Source organism: Symphalangus syndactylus, chromosome 14 (genome assembly GCF_028878055.3).
Source record: "Symphalangus syndactylus isolate Jambi chromosome 14, NHGRI_mSymSyn1-v2.1_pri, whole genome shotgun sequence".
Classification (NCBI taxonomy): domain Eukaryota; kingdom Metazoa; phylum Chordata; class Mammalia; order Primates; family Hylobatidae; genus Symphalangus; species Symphalangus syndactylus.
Genome location: NC_072436.2, coordinates 40,598,789 through 40,619,070, shown reverse-complemented (window position 1 = coordinate 40,619,070; position 20,282 = coordinate 40,598,789). Strand labels below are relative to the sequence as shown.

The window sequence follows — 20,282 nt, the reverse complement described above, 5'->3', positions numbered from 1 at the left end:
CTTCTGTGACCTCTAGTCACCGAAATGCTTGGGGATTTCTCCCACCACCAGTGCTCCAGCAGCCGACACCAGCTGGATGTCCTAATTCACTCCAACACTATCTACCTGGAATTAGCGTTGGATCCCACAGGTTGAGGGCTCAGTCTCACAAGACTGCCTCCCACTTCAGGTGCCAGTTACAAGTGGTAGGTTGTCACCTATGCTTCTGACTGATGGCCTATAAATCTGGGTTCGTCTCCCTCGGGTTCCGTGAATTTGCTAGAGCAGCTCACAGAACTCAGGGAAACACTTAGGTTTACCAGTTTATTCTAAAAGGTATTACAAAGGATACAGATGAATACCAGATGAAGAGATGCGCAGAGCAAGGCATGTGAGAAGGGGCGTGGAGCTTCCATGCCCCTCTGGGGCACCACCCTCCAGGAACCTTCATGTGTCCAGCTATCTGGGAGGCCTTCCAAACCCTGTCTTTTTTGGGTTTTTAAGAGTGGCTTTATTATGTACACGATTGACTGAACCATTGGCCATTGGTGACTGACACAACCTTCAGCCCCTTCACTCCCCAGTGGTTGGGGAGTGGGGCTAACAGTCTCAAGTCTCCAATCCTGCCTTGGTCTTTCCTGTGACAAGCCCCATCATGAAGCTACTACACTGGGGCTGCCAGCCACCAGTCATCTATTAGCATGCAAAAGACACTCTTATTATTCCAGAGATTCCAAGGGTTTTTAAAAGCTGTATGTCAGGAAACAGGAGATGAAGAACAAATATCTATTTCACAACATCACACTCGTTGGGGGAATTGACAGGATAGCAAAACTGGTTAAAGGAGGATAGGAGAGACTGAGATATATATTTCCATATATATATATATATATATATATAGAGAGAGAGAGAGAGAGAGAGAGAGAGAGAGAGAGATGATGCAGATATACATATACATATAATCAGTGGAATAAAAAGTGCTGGAATGAGAAGCAAAGTTAGCTGCATGCAGTGGTTTGTGCGTGCAATCCCAGCTATGCAGTAGGCTAAGGTGGGAGGGTCACTTGAGGCCAGGAGTTCAAGACCAGCCTGGGCAACCTAGTGAGACCCTATTTCAAATTTATTAAAAAATATATATTTTTAAAAGAAGCATAGTTATATACAAATTAGGGCAATAATATTAATTTGTTACAAAAATGAAGCAAAGTTACATACAAAACAGGGCAATAATATAACAGTTGGGTTTATCTTTTCTACTGAACAGAAATAATTTTATATTCTGGTGGATAAAAATTACTTGCCACTCATCAATCTTCTGCAAGTTAACAAGTAACTCTACAGAGCCTTGTGTTCAATCAATGGTAAATAGCAAGTCAAACAAAAATACTTTCCTTTACAGAAGGGGTCAGCAAACTATGGCCCATGGGTCAGCTCTGGCCTCTTGCCTGTTTTTGTAATCAAGATTTACTGGAACACAGCCACACTCATTTGTCATGTGTTGTCTATTGGCTGCTTTCATGTTGTAATGGTGGTTGAGTATTTGTGACAGAGACCTCATGCTCTTCACGCTGAAAAGATTTACTATCTGATCTTTTACAAAAAAAAATTTCTGGACTCATGCCTGAGAGCATCAGATGCCCTTTGGGCAGGCAGCTTAGACACTAAAAAGGCACACTTACTCTCTTTGCCTTTTCCTCGCATTTGGATAATTTTTAACACAGTGTTTTCGCCTTTTCCCTCTTATGTCTGCTCTCATAAGGGCAGTTCTGCCTTAGTCAGTCTAATTGTTTAGACTTTTGTGATGCTAAATCTGTAAAAATGCAGGGATCCAGCCTGGGCACAGTGCCTCACACTTGTAATCCCAGCACTTTGGGAAGCCAAGGCAGGAGGATCACTTAAGCCCAGGGGTTCTAGACCAGCCTGGGCAACCTGGCAAGACCCTGTCTCTACAAAATAAAAAGAAAAAAATTAGCCAGGCATGGTAGCACCTACCTGAACTCCCAGCTACTGGGGAGGCTGAGGCAAGAGAATTACTTGAGCCCAGGAGGTTGAGGCTGCAGTGAGCCATGATCATGCCACTGCACTCCAGCATGGAAGACACAAGACCCTGTCTCAGGAAAAAAAAAAACCAGGGATCTGGGACATGGAGTAGGGATTTTTTTTTCTTTTTTTAATTTAAATCAGAGCAGCCTCCATTCCACAAAATTGAATAAAAGTTCCCTGGGGCAGGGATTTTAACAGGGAGTTTGGAAGAGAAAGGTGGAGACAGCAGTAAGGAAAATGGATATGAGAGAAAAAGAGAATATTAAGAAATGTTGCTTGGACAATGTACAATTTTCATGGAGTTTGTGGAAATAAGCAAAGGATCAGAATTATTTTAAATTGCTTTTTTTTTTCTTTTTTCGGAGCCAGAACGTGTGTGCGTGTGTGAATGTGTGTAAGCGTGAGCGTGTGGTGGGTGGGTGGATGTTTTCCTGACTGGAACTCAGTGCTGAAATGGACATCGCAGTTGCTCATCGTCAGGGATACAGAGGAACCAACAAAGATGAAGTACACAAGGATTGTCAATCTGTTGGGGATGGCTGGCTGCACAGCCCTGTGAAGACCACCTGGGCAGCTCCTCTCTCAGGCCTTCTGACTTGAAGAATGGCCAGCTCCTGTGGGGTCAATACAAGAATAACTTATGTGCACAGAAAGAATATTTACAGTTACTTGAGCTTAAATTTATATAATTAAATTTATTATAATTATAAATTTAAAAACATAATTTTCTTTTTTTGAGACAGGGTCTCACTTTGTAGCCCCTGCTGGAATGCAGTAGTGCAATCTCGGCTCACTGCAGCCTTGACCTCCTGGGCTCAGATGATCCTCCCACCTCGGCCTCCCCAGTAGCTGGGACCACAGGTGTGTGCTACCACACCTGACTAATTTTTTTTTTTTTTTTGAGGTGGAGTCTTGCTGAGTCGCCCAGGCTGGAGTGCAGTGGGACTATCTCAGCTCACTGCAATCTCTGCCTCCCAGGTTCAAGTGATTCCCCTGCCTTAAGCCTCCCGAGTAGCTGGGATTGCAGGAGCCCGCCACCACACCCAGCTAATTTTTTTGTATTTTTAGTAGAGATGGGGTTTCATCATGTTGACCAGGCTGGGCATGAACTCCTGACCTCAAGTGATCCTCCCGCCTCGGCCTCCCAAAGTGCTGGGATTACAGGCATAAGCCACTGCACCTGGCCTAATTTTTTTATTTTTAGTAAAGATGAGGTCTGTGTTGACCAGACTGGTCTTGAACTCCTGGGCTCAAGTGATCCTCCTGTCTTGGCCTCCCAAAGTGCTGGGATTACAGGTGTGAGCCACCATGCCTGGCCCCTAAATTTTCTTAATGCTTTAAGTTCAACTTACAAATCTTACTATTCTATTTATAAGGCCTCTTTTTAATGTAACAAAGAGAAAAGCCACTTTTCTTTGAATTAATGCTCAGTTATGCCATTGCTTTACATCACCAACCTAAATCACAAATAGAGAGAGGCTCTCTAAAAGAAAATGATGTTTGGGAATAGAGCATTGCAATAGGAATATGCACTCCATAGTAAACTCTGTGCATATTCAGGATAAGTAAAGAAGACAAAGGTTTTTACAGGAAGACAAAGGTTTTCAAAAGAAAAAAATGAGCATTACATCACTGTTTTGAAATAGTTATGCTGGGCTACTAAGATCAATAACAAAGATATTGCCAGTCTGAGGTTGGACAGGCAGTTGCTGGGCACATGTCCTTTTAAAGCAATATTTTTTGTGTAAGGGTGCAATGGCCTTTGTGCAAGGTTTTGTTTTTTGCAGAGTCTTTTTCATGATCAGGGATACAAGCGTGAGAACCCTTTCTTCATGGCCTTCCCTGGCTCCATTTATCAGGGTTTTCTTAACATTAGTGTCTCCATTTTGATTTTGACAACTTTAACACCATATTAAATCCTCCTAAATACTTAACTCTCTTTTCTAGCATAGTTAATTGACTTCCTTTAAATATTTTAAACTACAAATTTGATATATCTGATTCTTTCAAACACTGCAAGTGTCTGCCTAGGCAGACTTAAAAATCTGATGAATAAAATCTTTCTAGCCATCTAAGCAGTCCCTAAAACTCCAAAAAAAAGAAAATTAAGGCTGGGCGCAGTGGCTCACGCTTGTAATCCCAGCACTTTGGGAGGCCGAGGCGGGCAGATCACGAGGTCAGGAGATCGAGACCATGGTGAAACCCCGTCTCTACTAAAAATACAAAAAAATTAGCCGGGCGTGGTGGCTGGCGCCTGTAGTCCCAGCTACTCGGAGAGGCTGAGGCAGGAGAATGGCATGAACCCGGGAGGCGGAGCTTGCAGTGAGCCGAGATTGCGCCACTGCACTCCAGCCTGGGCGACAGAGCAAGACTCCGTCTCAAAAAAAAAAAAAAAAAAAAAAAAAAAGAAAATTAAAAAAATGTAGTAAATCAGACTCAAAATTCACGCACCTTTTACAAACTTAACCGCATTGTTTTAGACATTTCAAATTAAAATAGAAGTCTAATGTCAATTACACATTTCAAATTGGAATTAACAAGGTAATATTTTATATTCTTTAATGTGCAGAATTGTCTCAGACACATTAAATAACAAAGGCATTACCTGGAGGATTCTAAAACAACACTTATTTGTAAACTCAACGCAAAAGTGTTGCTGCAATGGGTTTCCTTTAGGTCATCAGCTCTATGCCTTCCCCTTCCACCGCCCCACCGGTGTTGTAAAGCCCTGAACTAAGGGGTGCAAATTGCAGATTAACCACTACAGGTGGTTCCTAGGTCAAAGACTCTGACACTGAGGTTTCTGAGTCAAAGTTTCAAGTACTTGATTTGGGCTGTTGGCTAGTGACTCTGAGACAGGATCATTGGTCTACACTAGCCACAGGGTAGAGGCATTCTCAGAGTTGGGATCAGGCTCCTAAGTCAGCGAGAGGCCCTAAGACTTTTTAGTTGTGAGTTGGTTTCGTAACCAAGTCCCATGAATACCTTTTTTTTTTTTTTTTTTTGAGACGGAGTCTTGCTCTGTCGCCCAGGCTGGAGTGCAGTGGCGCAATCTCGGCTCACTGCAAGCTCCGCCTCCCGGGTTCACGCCATTCTCCTGCCTCAGCCTCTCCGAGTAGCTGGGACTACAGGCGCCAGCCACCACGCCCGGCTAATTTTTTTGTATTTTTAGTAGAGACGGGGTTTCACTGTGGTCTCGATCTCCTGACCTCGTGATCCGCCCGCCTCAGCCTCCCAAAGTGCTGGGATTGCAAGCGTGAGCCACCGCTCCCGGCCTGAATACCTTTTAAATGTCATGCTTACCTATTTTATCTTATCTGCTTTCAACTTTTTCCACCTGATTTATGTAGGTACAATTTTGTACCTCCTATCTGGTTTGTAGTTAATATCTCTTATTGCTTTATCCTATTCAACTAATTTTTTTAGTGCCTGTTTTTTTTTTAAATGTGTGTTGATGACTACAATTCTAAACTCGTTCTACTGATTCATGGGTGCTTTGAAATCTGAGCAGTCTTACGCATTTACTGCCTGTGATGGCCCATCCCACCAGCTAAAGTGTGTGGCCACTGCTTACAGCACCATGTGATAACGAGTAAGAGAGAGATGCCACCCAGACTCTTCTAGGAGCAGCCAGTAGGACCTTCCAGGGGTTGCAAGCAAACCACAGCAATATGTGGAGTGTGGCAGAGGATGGCCCCAAGAGGATGTGGCAGCGGCTAGTGCAGCTTAGCTTAGTCTGAGAGGAAGAGCTGGAGAGGAGAGCCCAGTCTGTACAGGCGTGACAGCCACAAGGCCTTCAACAGCTAACATGGCTGAGTGGACTTTATGTGCTATCTCATTCAGAAAACAGGAGCAATCAGAAAGGAGTTACCTCCTATTTCTACCCCAGGAATTGCTAACCTACTTGCATCTGAATGATGTCCATCACCTCCCTTCATCACCTCCTCTGGGGGCTCTGCAAGGATTTGACTCCTGCATTAGTGATCTCTCTCACCTACGTTGTGATTCATATGAACTTACTAATGTGCTATGTGACAACTACCATATTAAACATAAAAACCCTCTTTTGATTCTATGGCTCCCTCCAGCTACCCCTGCATTTCTCTGTCCCCCTGCCCCGTCTCTGCACCCACTTTTATTTTACAGCAAAACTACTCAAGGGAGTCTCAGTGCTCCTTGGTTCCATGTCTCCACCTTTCATTCTCTCCTTAGTTCACTCCTGTCAGGCTTCCGTCCTCAAGCTCTTCTTCCGCTGACATCCTCTTTCTTGCCAAATTCAATGGCCAGGTCCTCACTTACTCAGCTGCTCAGCATTGTTGGGCCTGGTGGACCACATTCTCCTTTACCCACCTTTTGTTGCTCTCTCTTCTCTCCAGATGTTTCTCTCTTCTCACTGGCTACTCCTCTTTTGTCTCCTTTGTTAGCTCCATTTCTTCCTTCCAATCTCACTGTGCTGGTGTGCCCAGTGCTCAGTTTTTAGCTATTTTCTCTTTTCCAGTGGCATTCATTAGATGGTTTCATGTGATCTATGGCATTATATGCCTTCTACATGACAGTTACTCCTGAATATGAATCTCAGGAAAGATTTGGATTTATTTTTAATTAATTTTTTTAAATTTTATTTTAATAAATGAGGTCTCTCTCTGTCATCCAGGCTAGAGTGTAGTGTTGAGTGATGTGATTATAGCTCACTGCAGCCTTGAACCATGGGCTCAAGTGATCCTCCTGCCTCAGCTTCCTGAGTAGCTGGGACTACAGGCATGTGCCACCATGCCTGGATGACTTTTTTTTTTTTTTGTAGAGACAGAGTTTTGTTCTATTGCCCAGGCTGATCACAAACTCCTGGCCTCAAGTGATCCTCTCGCCTCAGCCTCCCAAAGTGCTGGGATTACAGGTGTGAGACCTGCCTGGGCTGAGATTCAGATTTTGTATTCAACTGACTATTTGACATCTTCACTTGGACACCTAAGAGGTATCTCAAATATTAATTAACTTGGGCAAAATACAGAACTTTTGACCCCTGCCCCCACAATACTTGCCGCTTCCCCAGACTTCTCCATTTCTGCTAAATATCCCCAGTTACTCAACCCTCAAACCTATGAATGCCCCTTGGTTTCTTTCTTTCCCTCATCTCCTACGTTGATGCCATCAGCTAGTTCTGTTGCCTTTATGCCCAGAATATAATCCTCACCACTTTCTCTCCAATTGCCCGAGTCTAAGATGTCAGTCTCTCCTGCACAGTCCATTGCCCTGGCCTCCTGATTGATCTGCTTCCACTTTTGACTTCTACTCCTTTTGACTTCTACTCCTCCTTCTCTCAGGGTAAATTTTTCACAGCAAGAGTGGCATTTTTAAAACCATATATTAGATCATCCCTTTTGTGTTTGGGAACCTCCAAGGGCTTTGCATCATATATCAAGTTGACACCTCTCCTACTCAGGCCTGGCTCTTTCCTGCCCCTCTGTCCTCTCAGCCCCTCCACCCATTGCTCATGCTGCTTCAGCCACACCAGACTTCTTGCCATGCCACATTTGTGCTAAGCCCACATCCAATATCGGGGCCTTTGCACTCGCATTTCCTCTGCTTGGCATGCTGTACCCCAGATCTTTGCATGATTGGCAGCTTCTGTACATTCAGCCACCTGCTCAAGCCACCCTTTCAGAGGGCCTTCCCTGGCCACCTCACCTGAAATAGCACCTCTGATTGCACCCATCCGGTTATTCTCCATCCTGTTCTCTTGCTTGGTGATTTTCCATCACTGATGAGGAAATGAACCATGGAATGCTAGAGCTGATGACCAGAACTTTCCCCTACCCCCACATTATTACAGAGGAGGAAATGAGGTCAGAGGTAAGATGGGCCCAGGATTTCTACTCCAGCCTGGACTGCAGGCACAGCACTGACCTCAGCTGTGCTCACTCTTGGCATTCATCCAACCCTTCCATCTCCAACTGCCCCATTTACCAGAAAGTGAAATGTTCTCAGAGACAGTGAGCCACCTGACTTGGACAGCAGCCCAGGGCCCCTGGCACCCTGCTTTCTTCCTCTCTGCCATCCTTTCCCCTCCAAGACCTGCCTTTCTCTGTGATTCTGGCCCACATGCTGCATTTCATGGTTTTATGACCTGATTTCTGAGAGGGATTTGAATTTTCATGATTATTTATGTAAGCAAATCATTACACTTATACAAATGAGAAAAGGAGTGCTTTGGACTTCCCAGGGACAAAATTTTATCACTTGGCTTGCTTCCATATTGCTAATTAAGGACCCAGGATGTGGGTGAGATGTGCTAAAAGCTGGGAGGAGGCTCTGGACTCTGACTATGGGCCCACACCCCTGGGCAGGCATCACACTAGTCCTTTAGGTCATCCTCAACCCAGCTTCCAGTTGAATCAGATGTTTGTGAATAACTCAGCAAGGCTCTATGGGAAATGAAGAATGAGGTGGGGAAGAGGTCTGTGCAGAAGACACACTGACTTAGCCCTCTACCTCTAACCAGGGTGTAGCAGCCACCCACCCCCCAAGTCTGTCTTCCAGACCATGTATGGTTTCCTCCACCTTTGCATCTTTTATCTTCTGCCAGCCCAGATGCTTGCTGACTCCAACCCAAGCCTATAGGATAAGCCACAGCCTGTCCCTACAGACTATGCATTGCAGAATCTAAGACATCAAGTCAAGTTCAGAAGCACTTGTCTTCTCCTCTCCAGGTACACAGGCTCTCCTGGAAAGCTGGTAGCAGCTGTGGAGGTGTGGTGTGTTACCTGCTGCAGGTGCAGACAAGTTGACTTCACAGCCCTTCAGAAAGACTGCCTTCTTCCAGTTGTATTTGTGTACTTGGTTGGGTGTGGGGAGGATTCTCAGCTTTCTCCACTCAAATTATCAGACCCTTTCCATTTAGTGGTAGACCATTTCCCTCGTCCAGGCCAAGGGCACATAGTACAGAGAAATAGGGAGTTGTTACCCAGGGAGAGAACTTGGCTCTAAGCCTGTAATAGAAAGGTCAATTCTAGTCTGGAGGGTCAATTTTAATCTTTGGCTCAGATCCAGAAATTGGAACCAAGGCTTTTGAACATTTTAATGCAGGGGATTTAAAAAATGATATAAGTCATTCACAAATATATTTGCTTAACATCTAAAGAGATCCCTCAAAACATTAGAAAAAATAAGAACAAAAATCTAATAAAACAAAATTTGTTAAACACATTTACCAAATTTTTTTTTTGGTAAAAATTCAAATGTCATAAATAAAGCTAAAGTTCCTCTTGATGACTCGCTCCTCTGCCCTATTCCACTCCAAGTAACCACTATTATCAGTCTTGCCGATACCCTTCCAGACCTCTCTACCTCTACATACCATTAGAAGCACATGGTTTTGCATTGCGGATGTGCAGTGTTTTGTTTTACATAAATGTTATCACTCTGTTCTTGTTCCACAATTTGCCTTTTTCTCTCAATGATTTGTTTGGTCATCTTTCTATTTCAGTACCATCTCCTTTCTTTTTAACTTACCATTGTTTATTTAATCTTGCCTCTATCAACAGATATGTAGGTTGTTTCTAGTTGATTTCAGTAAGTATTTATAAACAACGCATCAGTAGATGTCCATAAATTTCTTTAGGGAAGATGGCAAGTAGTGGAATTGCTGAGCCAAAGAACATGTTTAAAAAACCCAAAAAACTAGACACTACCAATTTTCTCTCCAAAATGGCCATACCCACTTACCCATACAGAGATGATTTGGAATATGGCTTCCTCACAAGGTGAGATGCCTTCACAGTTTCATTCTTCCTGGCATGTCTTCCCTTTTGTATCTGAGAGAGCTGGCAGAATTGTATCACTAAATCAAGGATAGGGGGTCGAATGACAGCTCAAGCTCACAGGCACCTCTGCTTTCTTCCCAGACCACCTGCTTTCCTGCCACCAGCTCTGTTCCATCTTACAGAATGGTTGCCACTTGGGTGTCTGCTCCAACAGCCATGTCATCCTTTGCACTGCAGTTATGAAGCAGACAGAGCTAGGAGAGGGGCTTGGCCAGCCTCTGCCCTAGCTTGGAGAACTTCAAAGAAGGAGGATATTGAGAGTGAGCTGCCGAGGACTGGCAGCTCCCTCAACTCAACAGTTGTCCTTCCACAAGAAGTCAGATACTTTTTTTTGGATAAAATCTTTAAAAATTATTATTTTATTTCTGAATAATATATTTACATGATTCAAAAATCAAACTGTAGGCCTGGCATGTCTGCTCATGCCTGTAATCCTAGCAATTTAGGAGGCCGAGGTGGGAGGATCACTTGAGCCCAGGAGTTCAAGACCAGCCTGGGTAACATAGTGAGACCCTGTATCTACAAAAATTTAAAAACAAAAATTAGCTGGGCATAGTGGCTGATATGGTTTGGCTCTGTGACCCAACTCAAACCTCATGTTGAATTTTAATCCTCAATGTTGAGGGAGGGTCCTGGTGGGAGGTGATTGGATCATGGGGGTGGGTTCTCCCTTGCTGTTCTCATGATAGTGAGTGAGTTCTCACAAGACCTGGTTGTTTGAAAGTATGTAGCACCTCCCCCATCACTCTCTCACTCTCCTGCTCTGCCATAGTAAGACGTGTGTGTTTCCGCTTTGCCTTCCGCCATGATGGTAAGTTTCCTGAAGCCTCCCAGCTATGCTTCCTATACAGCCTGTAGAACTGTGAATCAGTTAGACCTCTTTTCTTCATAAATTACCCCATCTCAGGTCATTCTTAATAGCAGTGTGAGAGTGGATGAATATAGTGCCATATGCTTGTAGTCCCAGCTACCCAGGAGGCTAAGGTAGGAGGATTGCTTGAGCCTGGGAGTTTAAGGCTGCAGTAAGCCATGACTGTACCACTGCTCTCCAGCCTGGGTGACAGCGAGACCTTGTCTCCAAAAAAAAAAAAAAAAAAAAAAACCCAAACTGTATAAAATGTGTTCATAAAAGTGTCTTGCTCCCACACCTGTCCCTATATATCTTATTTCTCAGCCTCTAACAACTACTTTATTCATTTCTTATGTATCTTCTAGAATTTAAAAAAAATCAAATACAAGCATGGTGGAATGTATTGCCCTTTTTCCCCTCCCTTTTGTTACATCAGAGTTAGCATATCATAAATACGGTCTGCATCTTTTTCTTTTTCAGCCATCAGCATGTCTTGGAGAGGATTTCATATTCGTGCAGACAGCATGTATTAATCAGTCCTTGCATTGCTATAAGGAAATACCTGAGACTGGGTAATTTATAAAGAAAAGAGGTTTAATTGGCTCACAGCTTCACAGGCTGTTCCACAGGAAGCATGGCAGCATCTGCTTCTGGGGAGGCCTTAGGAAGCTTTCACTCACGCAGAAGACAAAGCGGGAGTGGGTGTCTTATATGGAAGAAGCAGGACTGAGAGAGAGAGAGAGAGAGAAAGGATGCCACATACTTTTAAACAACCAGATCTTGTGAGAACTCTATCACGAGAACAGCACCAAAGGGATAGTGCTAAACCATTCATAAGAACTCCACCCCCATGATCCAATCACCCCACACCAGGCCCCACCTCCAATATCGGGGATTACAATTTGACATGAGATTTGGGCTGGGAAACAGAACCAAACAATACCAGAGTGCTTTCTCATTCTTTTCTATAGCTGCCTAGTATTCTATATCCTTTACTTCATTTAGCCAGTCTCTTGTTGATAGACACTTGGGTTACTTCCAATTTTTCCTATTACAAATGATGTACAATGAATAATTTTGATCATTTTTCATTTCACATGGGTTATGTCCATCTGTAGGATAAATCTCCAGGAGTGAAATTGCTAGATCAAAGGGGAAGTGCACTTGTGATTTTCATAGTTAGCAAATTTTGTTCTATAAGGGTCATATCAATTTATAGTCCCACATGTAATATTTAATAGCGGGGATTTCCCGACAGTTTGACCAACAAGGTCTGTTGTTAAACTTTTGATTTTTGTCAGTCTGATGGGAAAATACTAGTATCTCAAAGTGCTTTTAATTTGACTTTCTTATTACAATGTTAAGCATTGTTTTACTCTGCCCAAGATCAAATAGTATTTTCTTTTCTGTGAACAGACTGTTAAGATCCCTTGCCTCTTGTTTTGCTGGATTTTTATTCTTTTTCTTCTAATGTTTTGAGGCAGTTCTTTACATGTGAAGCAAGTTATCTCTTTATGTGGGATGTGAGTTACAACTACTTTTCCTCTGGCTTGTTTTGTGCTTTGACTTTGCTTCTGGTGATTCCCGCAATTCTGAAAATGTACTTTTTGCATCATTCATTCTTATACCCCCATGCCCTTGTTCATGCTGGTTCCTCTACTTGAAGGCCTTTTCTTTTCTTTTTTTTTCTATCTGGGAACATTTTTTAGAGATAGGGTCTCACTCTGTCATCCAGGCTGGAGTGCAGTGGTGCGATCATAGCTCACTGCAGTCTTGAACTTCTGGGCTCAAGCGATCCTCCAGTGTCAGCTTCCCAACTAGCTAGGACTACAGGTGCATGCCAGGATGCCTGGCTGATTGTTTTATTTATTTATTTATTTATTTTGTAGAGATGGGGGTCTCACTATGTTGCCCAGGCTGGTCTTGAACTCCTGGGTTCAAGCGATCTTTCTGCCTCTGCCACCCAAAGTGCTGGGATTACAGGCGTAAGCCACCATACCCAGCCCATATGTGGAACTTTTCTGTTTATCCCTTTAGGCTTGATTCTTATGTCACTCTCCTCACTCCTTCCTGGATACTCCTTTTGTATTTTATCTTGCTCTACTGTCATGTTGCCTTGTTTTTGCTTGTATCTATCTGCCTCTCCTATCTGAGGAGGAACTTGTTACCTTTCTTGTCTCTGTACTCCCAGTTCCTAGTACATAGCGCTTGCTCAACAGATGTTTGGTGCATTGATAGATAAATCACTGGTAGCTGTTACTACCAGTCCTGACTCCCTGCAGTGCTTCAGCTGATCCTGTTCTAGACGTGCACTGAATATCCTTTTGTTGAACAACAGAAATAAAGGGGATGGGTGAGGAGGATAGTCTTTGGTGGCCAAGGATGTTTCTAGGTACTTCACAGCACTCAGCCATGAGGAGTGGGCTTCTAGTCCCCCAAGAACTCTCACAGCCCTGTTTATCTTTACTGTTCAGTGTCAAATCCAAGACAAGTCAATGATCAGGAAAGACCTTTTTTTTTCAGTGAAGTTTATTTCAGAACCATTGAACAGTATGATATTTGCTCATTTATAAATATTCCCATTTAAATAATCTGAGCTTATATATTTTCAGTCTTAATTAAAGGACTTGATTTAAGGAGAACACACCAGTCCAAATTGAATTGATTCCATAGCTATTAGAAACTAGGCTCTTTTACAGACACTGCTACTTCTTGCCCCCCTTGAATAAATTAGACCAATCAATAAAACAAACAAACAAATAAATAAATAAATAGGGAAGCGGTTGCTCATCAGAATGTGGGAGCGAATGACAGAGGGTTTCTTAGAACCAAATGTGGCCGTGGTTTCTGTCAGGTGGGCTTTAAGTGAGTAGGAGAGGTGAGAGAGGCCTGGCTCAACAAAAGGGCTGAGGATTGGCCCTGAAAGGAGAGAGCTGACTGTCCTGGCTGATGGACAGGAGATCCTCTTAGCACTACCCTAAGGCAGGCAGTTGGGCAGTGGTGTAGACAACAGGAAAGTCCAGGCTATAGCCATACTCAAAAACCTTTCTGTTCCCTTTCTGCCAGCCCTAGGGATTGAGTCCATATTCAGCACAGGACCCTCTGGGTACAGCTCTCTTTAGGAAGACACAAATTGCATGGTGAAGTCAGTTATATCCTGGCCGCCTTTTGTCCCTCCCAGGAAGACAGGCATGTTTTCTGCTTGAGAGGTGCTGATGTACCAGTTGGGGAACTGGGCAGACTCAAATTCCAGCTTGTTATTGATTTCTATCTTGTTGAAGACAAATCGCTTTTCCATCTTCTTCTTTGGGTAATTTTTGGGATCTACACTCTGCAGCAAAAGAGAAAGAAGAATTTTTGTGAGGCAAGGGACAAAGATGCTATGGGAAAGATGTTCTTTGGTTTGGCCAGAGAGGAAACTGATGAGCAGGTCACATGATCAGGAGCCAGACTCCTGAGTTATAACTGGGCCCCCAACTTTCCATGTGATTATTAAAATAGCCCTTCTTCTTTTCTAAAACTTAGTGCCAAATGCTGAGGAGCATAATGTAGGTGAGAATTTTTTGGGGGGTGAAAATTAAGCTAGAGCTTCTTGAAGTACCTAGTTTCCAGGGGCTTTTTATTGTATTTTTCCTTATGGTTCTAGAATGACATCAACTTGGAAATGAAGCTTTTGCTGAGAAAGCTGGAGGTGATAGTGGTGGTGATTTTGGGAGTGGAGTGGACGTGATAATGGGACCCTTTAAGTCATTTATTTCCCAAGGTGTTTATCAAATGAGAGTAGCCCTAACAGTATATAATCTGTTGGGGTTGTAACTATGGTAGGACATAATAACATCAGCAAAATGATTTAATTTTCTGCAGCAGGATTGAAGGTTGCACGCATTTAAAAATTATGTTAAATTTATTTACATTAATGCAAAATTGTCAAATAGACCTGTTCCCAGCTTTTCCTAGGGATGGGGGCGGGGAGAAGGTGGTTGTCTGGGAATAAGTGGTAGCAGGAGGCTGAGAAGGGCTTCATTCCATAGCATTCACTTACCTCCAGCTGTAGAGTGGGCTTATCATCTTTCAACACGCAGGACAGGTACAGATTCTTTTCCTTGAGGCCCAAGGCCACAGGTATTTTGTCATTACTTTCTTCTCCTTGTACAAAGGACATGGAGAACACCACTGAAGAAAGAAGGGGGTCTTGTGGTTAGGGACACAGCAGTGCAGGGTCAGCCCAACCCCTGGGCCCCATGAGTAGGATACATGTAATTTGGTAGCCTCTGTGGGAACCCACAGTGAGGTTCCTTGGCCTAAAAGACAGGATAACTTGACTTCTCACAGACAATAGCAGGGTCCTTTCGTTGATTTACGGTTTCCCCTCAAAGGCCTGAGGGTTTCTCAGAGCCTCATAGCAGTAGGAATGGAGAATGAAAGAGAGTCTACATTTTAAATGCTGAAAGGAAGGAAGGAAGGAAGAAAGGAAGGAAGGAAGGAAGGAAGCCATTGTGTCACTGGTTGGCAATGTGCCCATCCACAGGAGCAGAACAACTTGATCAATGTGGAAGGAAAGGAAAGAGGTGAAGCTGTACTTCTGCCAGAAATCAGGCCCAGAACTGTTTCAGGAACAGAGAGTAGCCCACGGGAAGAAACTAGGAGAGGAGAGGCTGAGCTGGGAAAGTGGCTCCAAAGAGAGATACTCATTTTGATCTTCCTCAGTCACAGCAGTGCCAATTGGAGGCCCTGGGATCACTCTTACTACCCGATTCCAAAGAAACAGGATTTTCTTGGCCTGGCTGAAAGCAAATAGCTTCCCCCTGAGTGAGGCTGCCCTTCAAAGTCAGCAGCCTTAGTTGCCCACACTCCTGTGCACAGGCTTTGGCTACTGTGGCACGATGCCAGGCAGATCGCCACAGCTAATGATGGGCTCACCACACTTGAAACATTTGCCAGTTACAACGGAGAGATATAATTTCCTGCTGGGCAGTAAAATTTCCCTACAAGGAACCACCTGGCATTGGGTGGGACGGATGTTGGGGCAAGGGGGCAAGACTGGGGAGGTGGGTGGACACATTATCGCTCTAGCACTCTTGTTTTAGCCTCAACAACAGGAAGAGAGAACCCACAGGCAGTTAGGCCATGTCCATCAAATGACCCCATATTGTGGAAGAATTGACATTGCACTATGCCCAAGAGACTTGGGTGGACATGGTCCTGGGAGTGCTTGAGCCATCTAATTTCTCAGGGTCACACTCCTGTTAACAAATGCACTGGCTGGTGCAATCAAATGTGCCATTTCTAGGACCAAAGTTTGTATATTCCTTTTTTATGTTTTTTTTTTTTTTTCACTTGTGTTGATCATTTGCCTTAAATTAACTTTCTACTTTGTTTAAAACATGGAGAATTAGCAAGCTGCCGGGAGGCCAGGCAGGGAAACCAGGATGTTTCCATTTACCTTGTTGCTCCATATCCTGTCCCTGGAGGTGGAGAGCTTTCAGTTCATATGGACCAGACATCACCAAGCTTTTTTGCTGTGCGTCCCGGAGTGTGCAGTTCAGTGATCGTACAGGTGCATCGTGCACATAAGCCTCGTCATCCCGTGTGTCAAAGAAGATAGGTTCTGAAATGTGGAGCACATGTTGTTTAGGTATAAAATCAGAAGGGCAGGCCTCATGAGGTGAGGCAGCAGAATTTGATTTCTTGGAGGACACCTGAGCATATACAGTCAAAGTCTGATGACAACACCGGTAGGGACGATGCTGGGAGTGGGGTGGCTAAGAACACTGGACCTGACACTATTAGACATGGGTTCCAGCTTCAGGTCTATTACTGCTCACTGTGGACGAGCAACAGAGCTACTTAGGTAAAATGGTGATGGTCATAACACTAGCCCACAGGGAGGTTACCAACCTCTGGTGACAATGTAAGTGAAAGGCCCCTGAGAAAGAGTGAGGGTGTTGCAAATGTCAGTAGCCATAAAGATCTTCTTTAAGAATAGTTTCTACTAAAGAGATGATTGCTTTGGTTTCCAGCCTTCTTTGTTTTGTCTCCCCGCTGGGCCTTCTACCTTTAAAGGGCTTTGGCTCTGGGGAAATTGAGTTAGCTGGGGCTTGATGGCTTCCAAGAGGACACAAGTGGAGATCTACTGCCTGCTCTTGGCTAAGTACCTTCTTCAAAGATGAAGGGAAATAAGGTGCTCAGGTCATTGTCCTGGAAGCTCTGTGGGCAGGGAACCAGCATCTTCCTCAGCTTCTCCATGGCCACAACAACTGACACGGCCTGCCTGAAGCCCTTGCTGTAGTGCTGGTGGGAGATTCGTAGCTGGATGCCGCCATCCAGAGGGCAGAGGTCCAGGTCCTGGAAGAGGCACTGCAGAGAGAGCGAGGGAGGGAGCCTGGTGAGGTAGTCCTGCCAGGAACCATGCTTTGACATCAGAGAGGAGAAAGCTCAGAGAGGAGGAAGGGGCTTGAAAGAATCCCGAGCTTCTAAAGATCATCCCTCTCTGGGCTGGGCGTGGTGGCTCATGCCTGTAATCCCAGCACTTTGGGAGGCCGAGGTAGATGAATCATTTAGGTCAGGACTTCAAAAGCAGCCCTGGCCAACATGGTGAAACCCCTTCTCTACTAAAAATACAAAAATTAGCTGGGTGTGGTGGGGCACACCTGTAATCCCAGCTATTCAGGAGAGTGAGGAAGGAGAATCGCTTGAACTCAGGAGGCAGAGGTTGCAGTAAGCCAAGATTGTACCACTGCACTCCAGCCTGGGCAACAGAGTGAGACTCCATCTCACAAAACAAAACAAAACAAAATAAAAAGTTTATCCCTCTCTGAAGCTCAAGGAGGTTAAGGGTGTACTCAAGGGCACACGGCAGGTTAGAGGCAGACTCAAGACTAGAATGTGGGCTTTCTGACACTTAACAGGCTATTCTTTTAGAATAAATCCCATTTCTACTTTGTTCATCTTTTTTGTACATGCCCCACCTACACCATACATGTATACCTTCTCTATATCTTTTTGTATCCCTAATGCTGTCACACTATGATTTGCTTTTTCATGCAGATGACCATAACATTTTCCATTCACCTATGCTCACTCAGCAGGTATTCAATTTTTCTACACCGTTCTTTTTTTTTTTTTTTCCTTTTTCACAACACTGTCTCATAGACATTCTGCAAATCCTGTGAGAGTAGTTACTTTTTGTGAAATGTTACCACTTTCCTCTTATTCAGAGAAGCTCTGTATTAAGGCTTAACTGAGGTTGCCTCAAGGCATGATAATGGTTCAAAGGCTTGAAAGACAGTTAAAGAGACCTCTAAGTGTACAAAAGAAAGTTGAGCAGGAGAGAATTTCCTGCCTGGAGCAGAGCCAAGCTGCTGGAAGAGGCAATGGGGGCAAAGGCCAGGCAGACAAGCCAATGGGCTCCTCCCACAGCTGGAGCCAATAAGTTATGCCAGTCTTAAAACTTTTAAAGAAATGTGTTTTTAACAAGACTGAGGACTGGATTATGAGGCTAGGGGAGGCTGTCACAGGCTGGAATAAAATAAAGCCAGAGAAAAGTGGCTGCCTCCCAACCTGCACAACTGACCTAGCTAGGCTGATGGCTGGGCCACCTAGGAAGGCTACTGGGCATCATATAAAACAGAAGGGACAGCAGGAATATAACATGGCTCTCTGCAAGGATGAGCCTGAAAAATGCCCATTTGCTCCCCAAATGCCCTTAGCTACAACTGAAAATATTTCAGAACTGGAGGTTGAAGGATGCCAGCATCTCAGAGATCATCCAGCTCAGCCCTTTATTTTTCAGATGAGGTCCAAAGCGGGTAAAATGACTTGTCAAGGTCAAACAGCAAGTGAATGCTTTTCTTTCAAGTCTCAATTCATCTTTTTGTTTACATCATCTATGTCTTGTTGTTATAAGTTTCACCCCAGGGAAGTTTTCTACTCAAAAGGGGTAGACATATGTTAGTTCTCAAGATCATCTCTTGGTTTCAGAGTTTAACTCAAGTGATTGGCATAGGCTGAACCCATCTCCTAAAAGGAGAATCAAATTTGTGTTGAAGACTTGGTTGTCTTCCTACTACGAAACGGGAAACATTATCACTACTCCTCCCCTGTCACCACCAAGCGTGGCCACCACCACCAACATTAGTGAGTGGTTATGGTGATATGATGACCAAGTGGCCAGGTCAGCAAGTGGTGCAGCCTGTGTATCACTGGAAGAGGTTAAAGTTGTTCTAAAACAAAATGCCACGGCATCAAAGTGGCCCAGAACTCTCTTCTTTGAGCTTTCCCTGTGTTAGAGCCCTTCCTTGGGTTGGGAGTTAAACCCATAGTCTTACCTTCATCTGTTTAGGGCCATCGACTTCAAAGAACAAGTCATCCTCATTGCCACTGTAATAAAAACAGGGACATGTCTCAATTAGGTCTTCTAAACAGGTTTATTTTTCCTTCCCTGTGTGCAAGACTTGACTGTTCATAAGAAACTGCAAACAGCCTGTCTCTCAAAGCTGCCTGAAAGCACCTGGCAATTTCCACAGTGATATGTGCAGAACAGTCTAGAAGGCAGATTCTAGGCTTGGCAGGTGAGCACCCTGGGTGCTCCCTGTTGGATCTTGAGGCCTAACCTCTAGCCCAGCAGAGTCAGCTAAAATCTGAGCTCTCTCTCTCCCTCCAAGCCACACTTTGCAAAGGGATTCCTTGTATTGTCGGCTTGGAATCTTTTCTCCCCATTTGCCTCTGCAGGAAGCCCTTGCAACAACACATCTGGATACTCTCCAGGCCCCAAGGCTGGAGGGACTTGTAATGGGAAAGTGGTCTTTAAACCAGATTTACTTGGCACCCTGTTTGCCACTGAAAGAGGCAATTTAGGGGAAAAATCTGGTCTCCAAGCACAGATAACACTCTACTCTTAAAAGAGGAGACCTGCTCATGTTACTCGTCTCAGTGTCCCACTGACCTGTAGTAAGCCATCATTTCACTGGCGAGTTCAGGTACTTCTGCCATGGCTGCTTCAGACACCTGTGTAAAAAGGAGAAAATGAGTGACTTCCCCATGACAGCTACGTTCATGTGTGATTTCTCTCAGCATCCAGTGCATGGCAGTTATGCAAAGAAGTGATCTCTGAGTGAATGAATGAATGTGTGAAAGAGAAGTCCTTTGGGTCTAGAGAAAAGCATTTGCTAAACCAAACCCCAACTAGCAATGTATTGGCTAGGAGAGCTGGAGCAGAGGCTTTGACACTAACCTTCAGGGTGTCAGCTGCTAGATAAGCAGTATTCATTCCCAGAATATTTCCTGAGTCATAAGCATTATATTACACCTGGCATTTTTGTAAAAAGCTGAGAGAGGGAGGCAGAGAGGGAAGGAGGGGGAGAGAGAGAGAAAGAGAGAGAGAGAGAGACATATACATACACACAAAGAGGGAGAGAGACAGAGAGACTCCTTTAGCACCTAGTTGTAAGGAAGATTAAAGTCATACTTGAGCAATGAAGATTGGCTGAAGAGAATCCCAGAGCAGCCTGTTGTGCCTTGTGCCTCGAAGAGGTTTGCTATCTGCCAGTTTCTCCCTCGCTGTTTTATGGCTTTCAAAAGCAGAAGTAGGA

At 44.2% G+C, this 20,282-nt stretch overlaps 3 protein-coding genes across 3 annotated transcripts in view; 2 read left to right on the top strand and 1 right to left on the bottom strand.

Annotated features, from left to right (window-relative positions):
- Positions 1–20,282, top strand: part of IL36G (interleukin 36 gamma) — a 216,098-nt gene that overhangs the window by 45,825 nt on the left and 149,991 nt on the right. The gene's annotated exons all lie outside the window — the stretch shown is intronic.
- The window catches only part of IL37 (interleukin 37), a 149,165-nt gene that overhangs the window by 45,825 nt on the left and 83,058 nt on the right, over positions 1–20,282 (top strand). The gene's annotated exons all lie outside the window — the stretch shown is intronic.
- Positions 13,204–20,272, bottom strand: IL1B (interleukin 1 beta). Its single transcript, XM_055241643.2, has 7 exons — positions 20,159–20,272; positions 19,637–19,698; positions 19,020–19,071; positions 16,848–17,049; positions 16,136–16,300; positions 14,735–14,865; positions 13,204–14,023 (listed from the first exon to the last, which is right to left on the bottom strand). Exons 2-7 carry the CDS (start codon positions 19,681–19,683, stop codon positions 13,811–13,813), a joined length of 810 nt encoding a protein of 269 aa, XP_055097618.1. The 5' UTR covers positions 19,684–19,698; positions 20,159–20,272; the 3' UTR covers positions 13,204–13,810.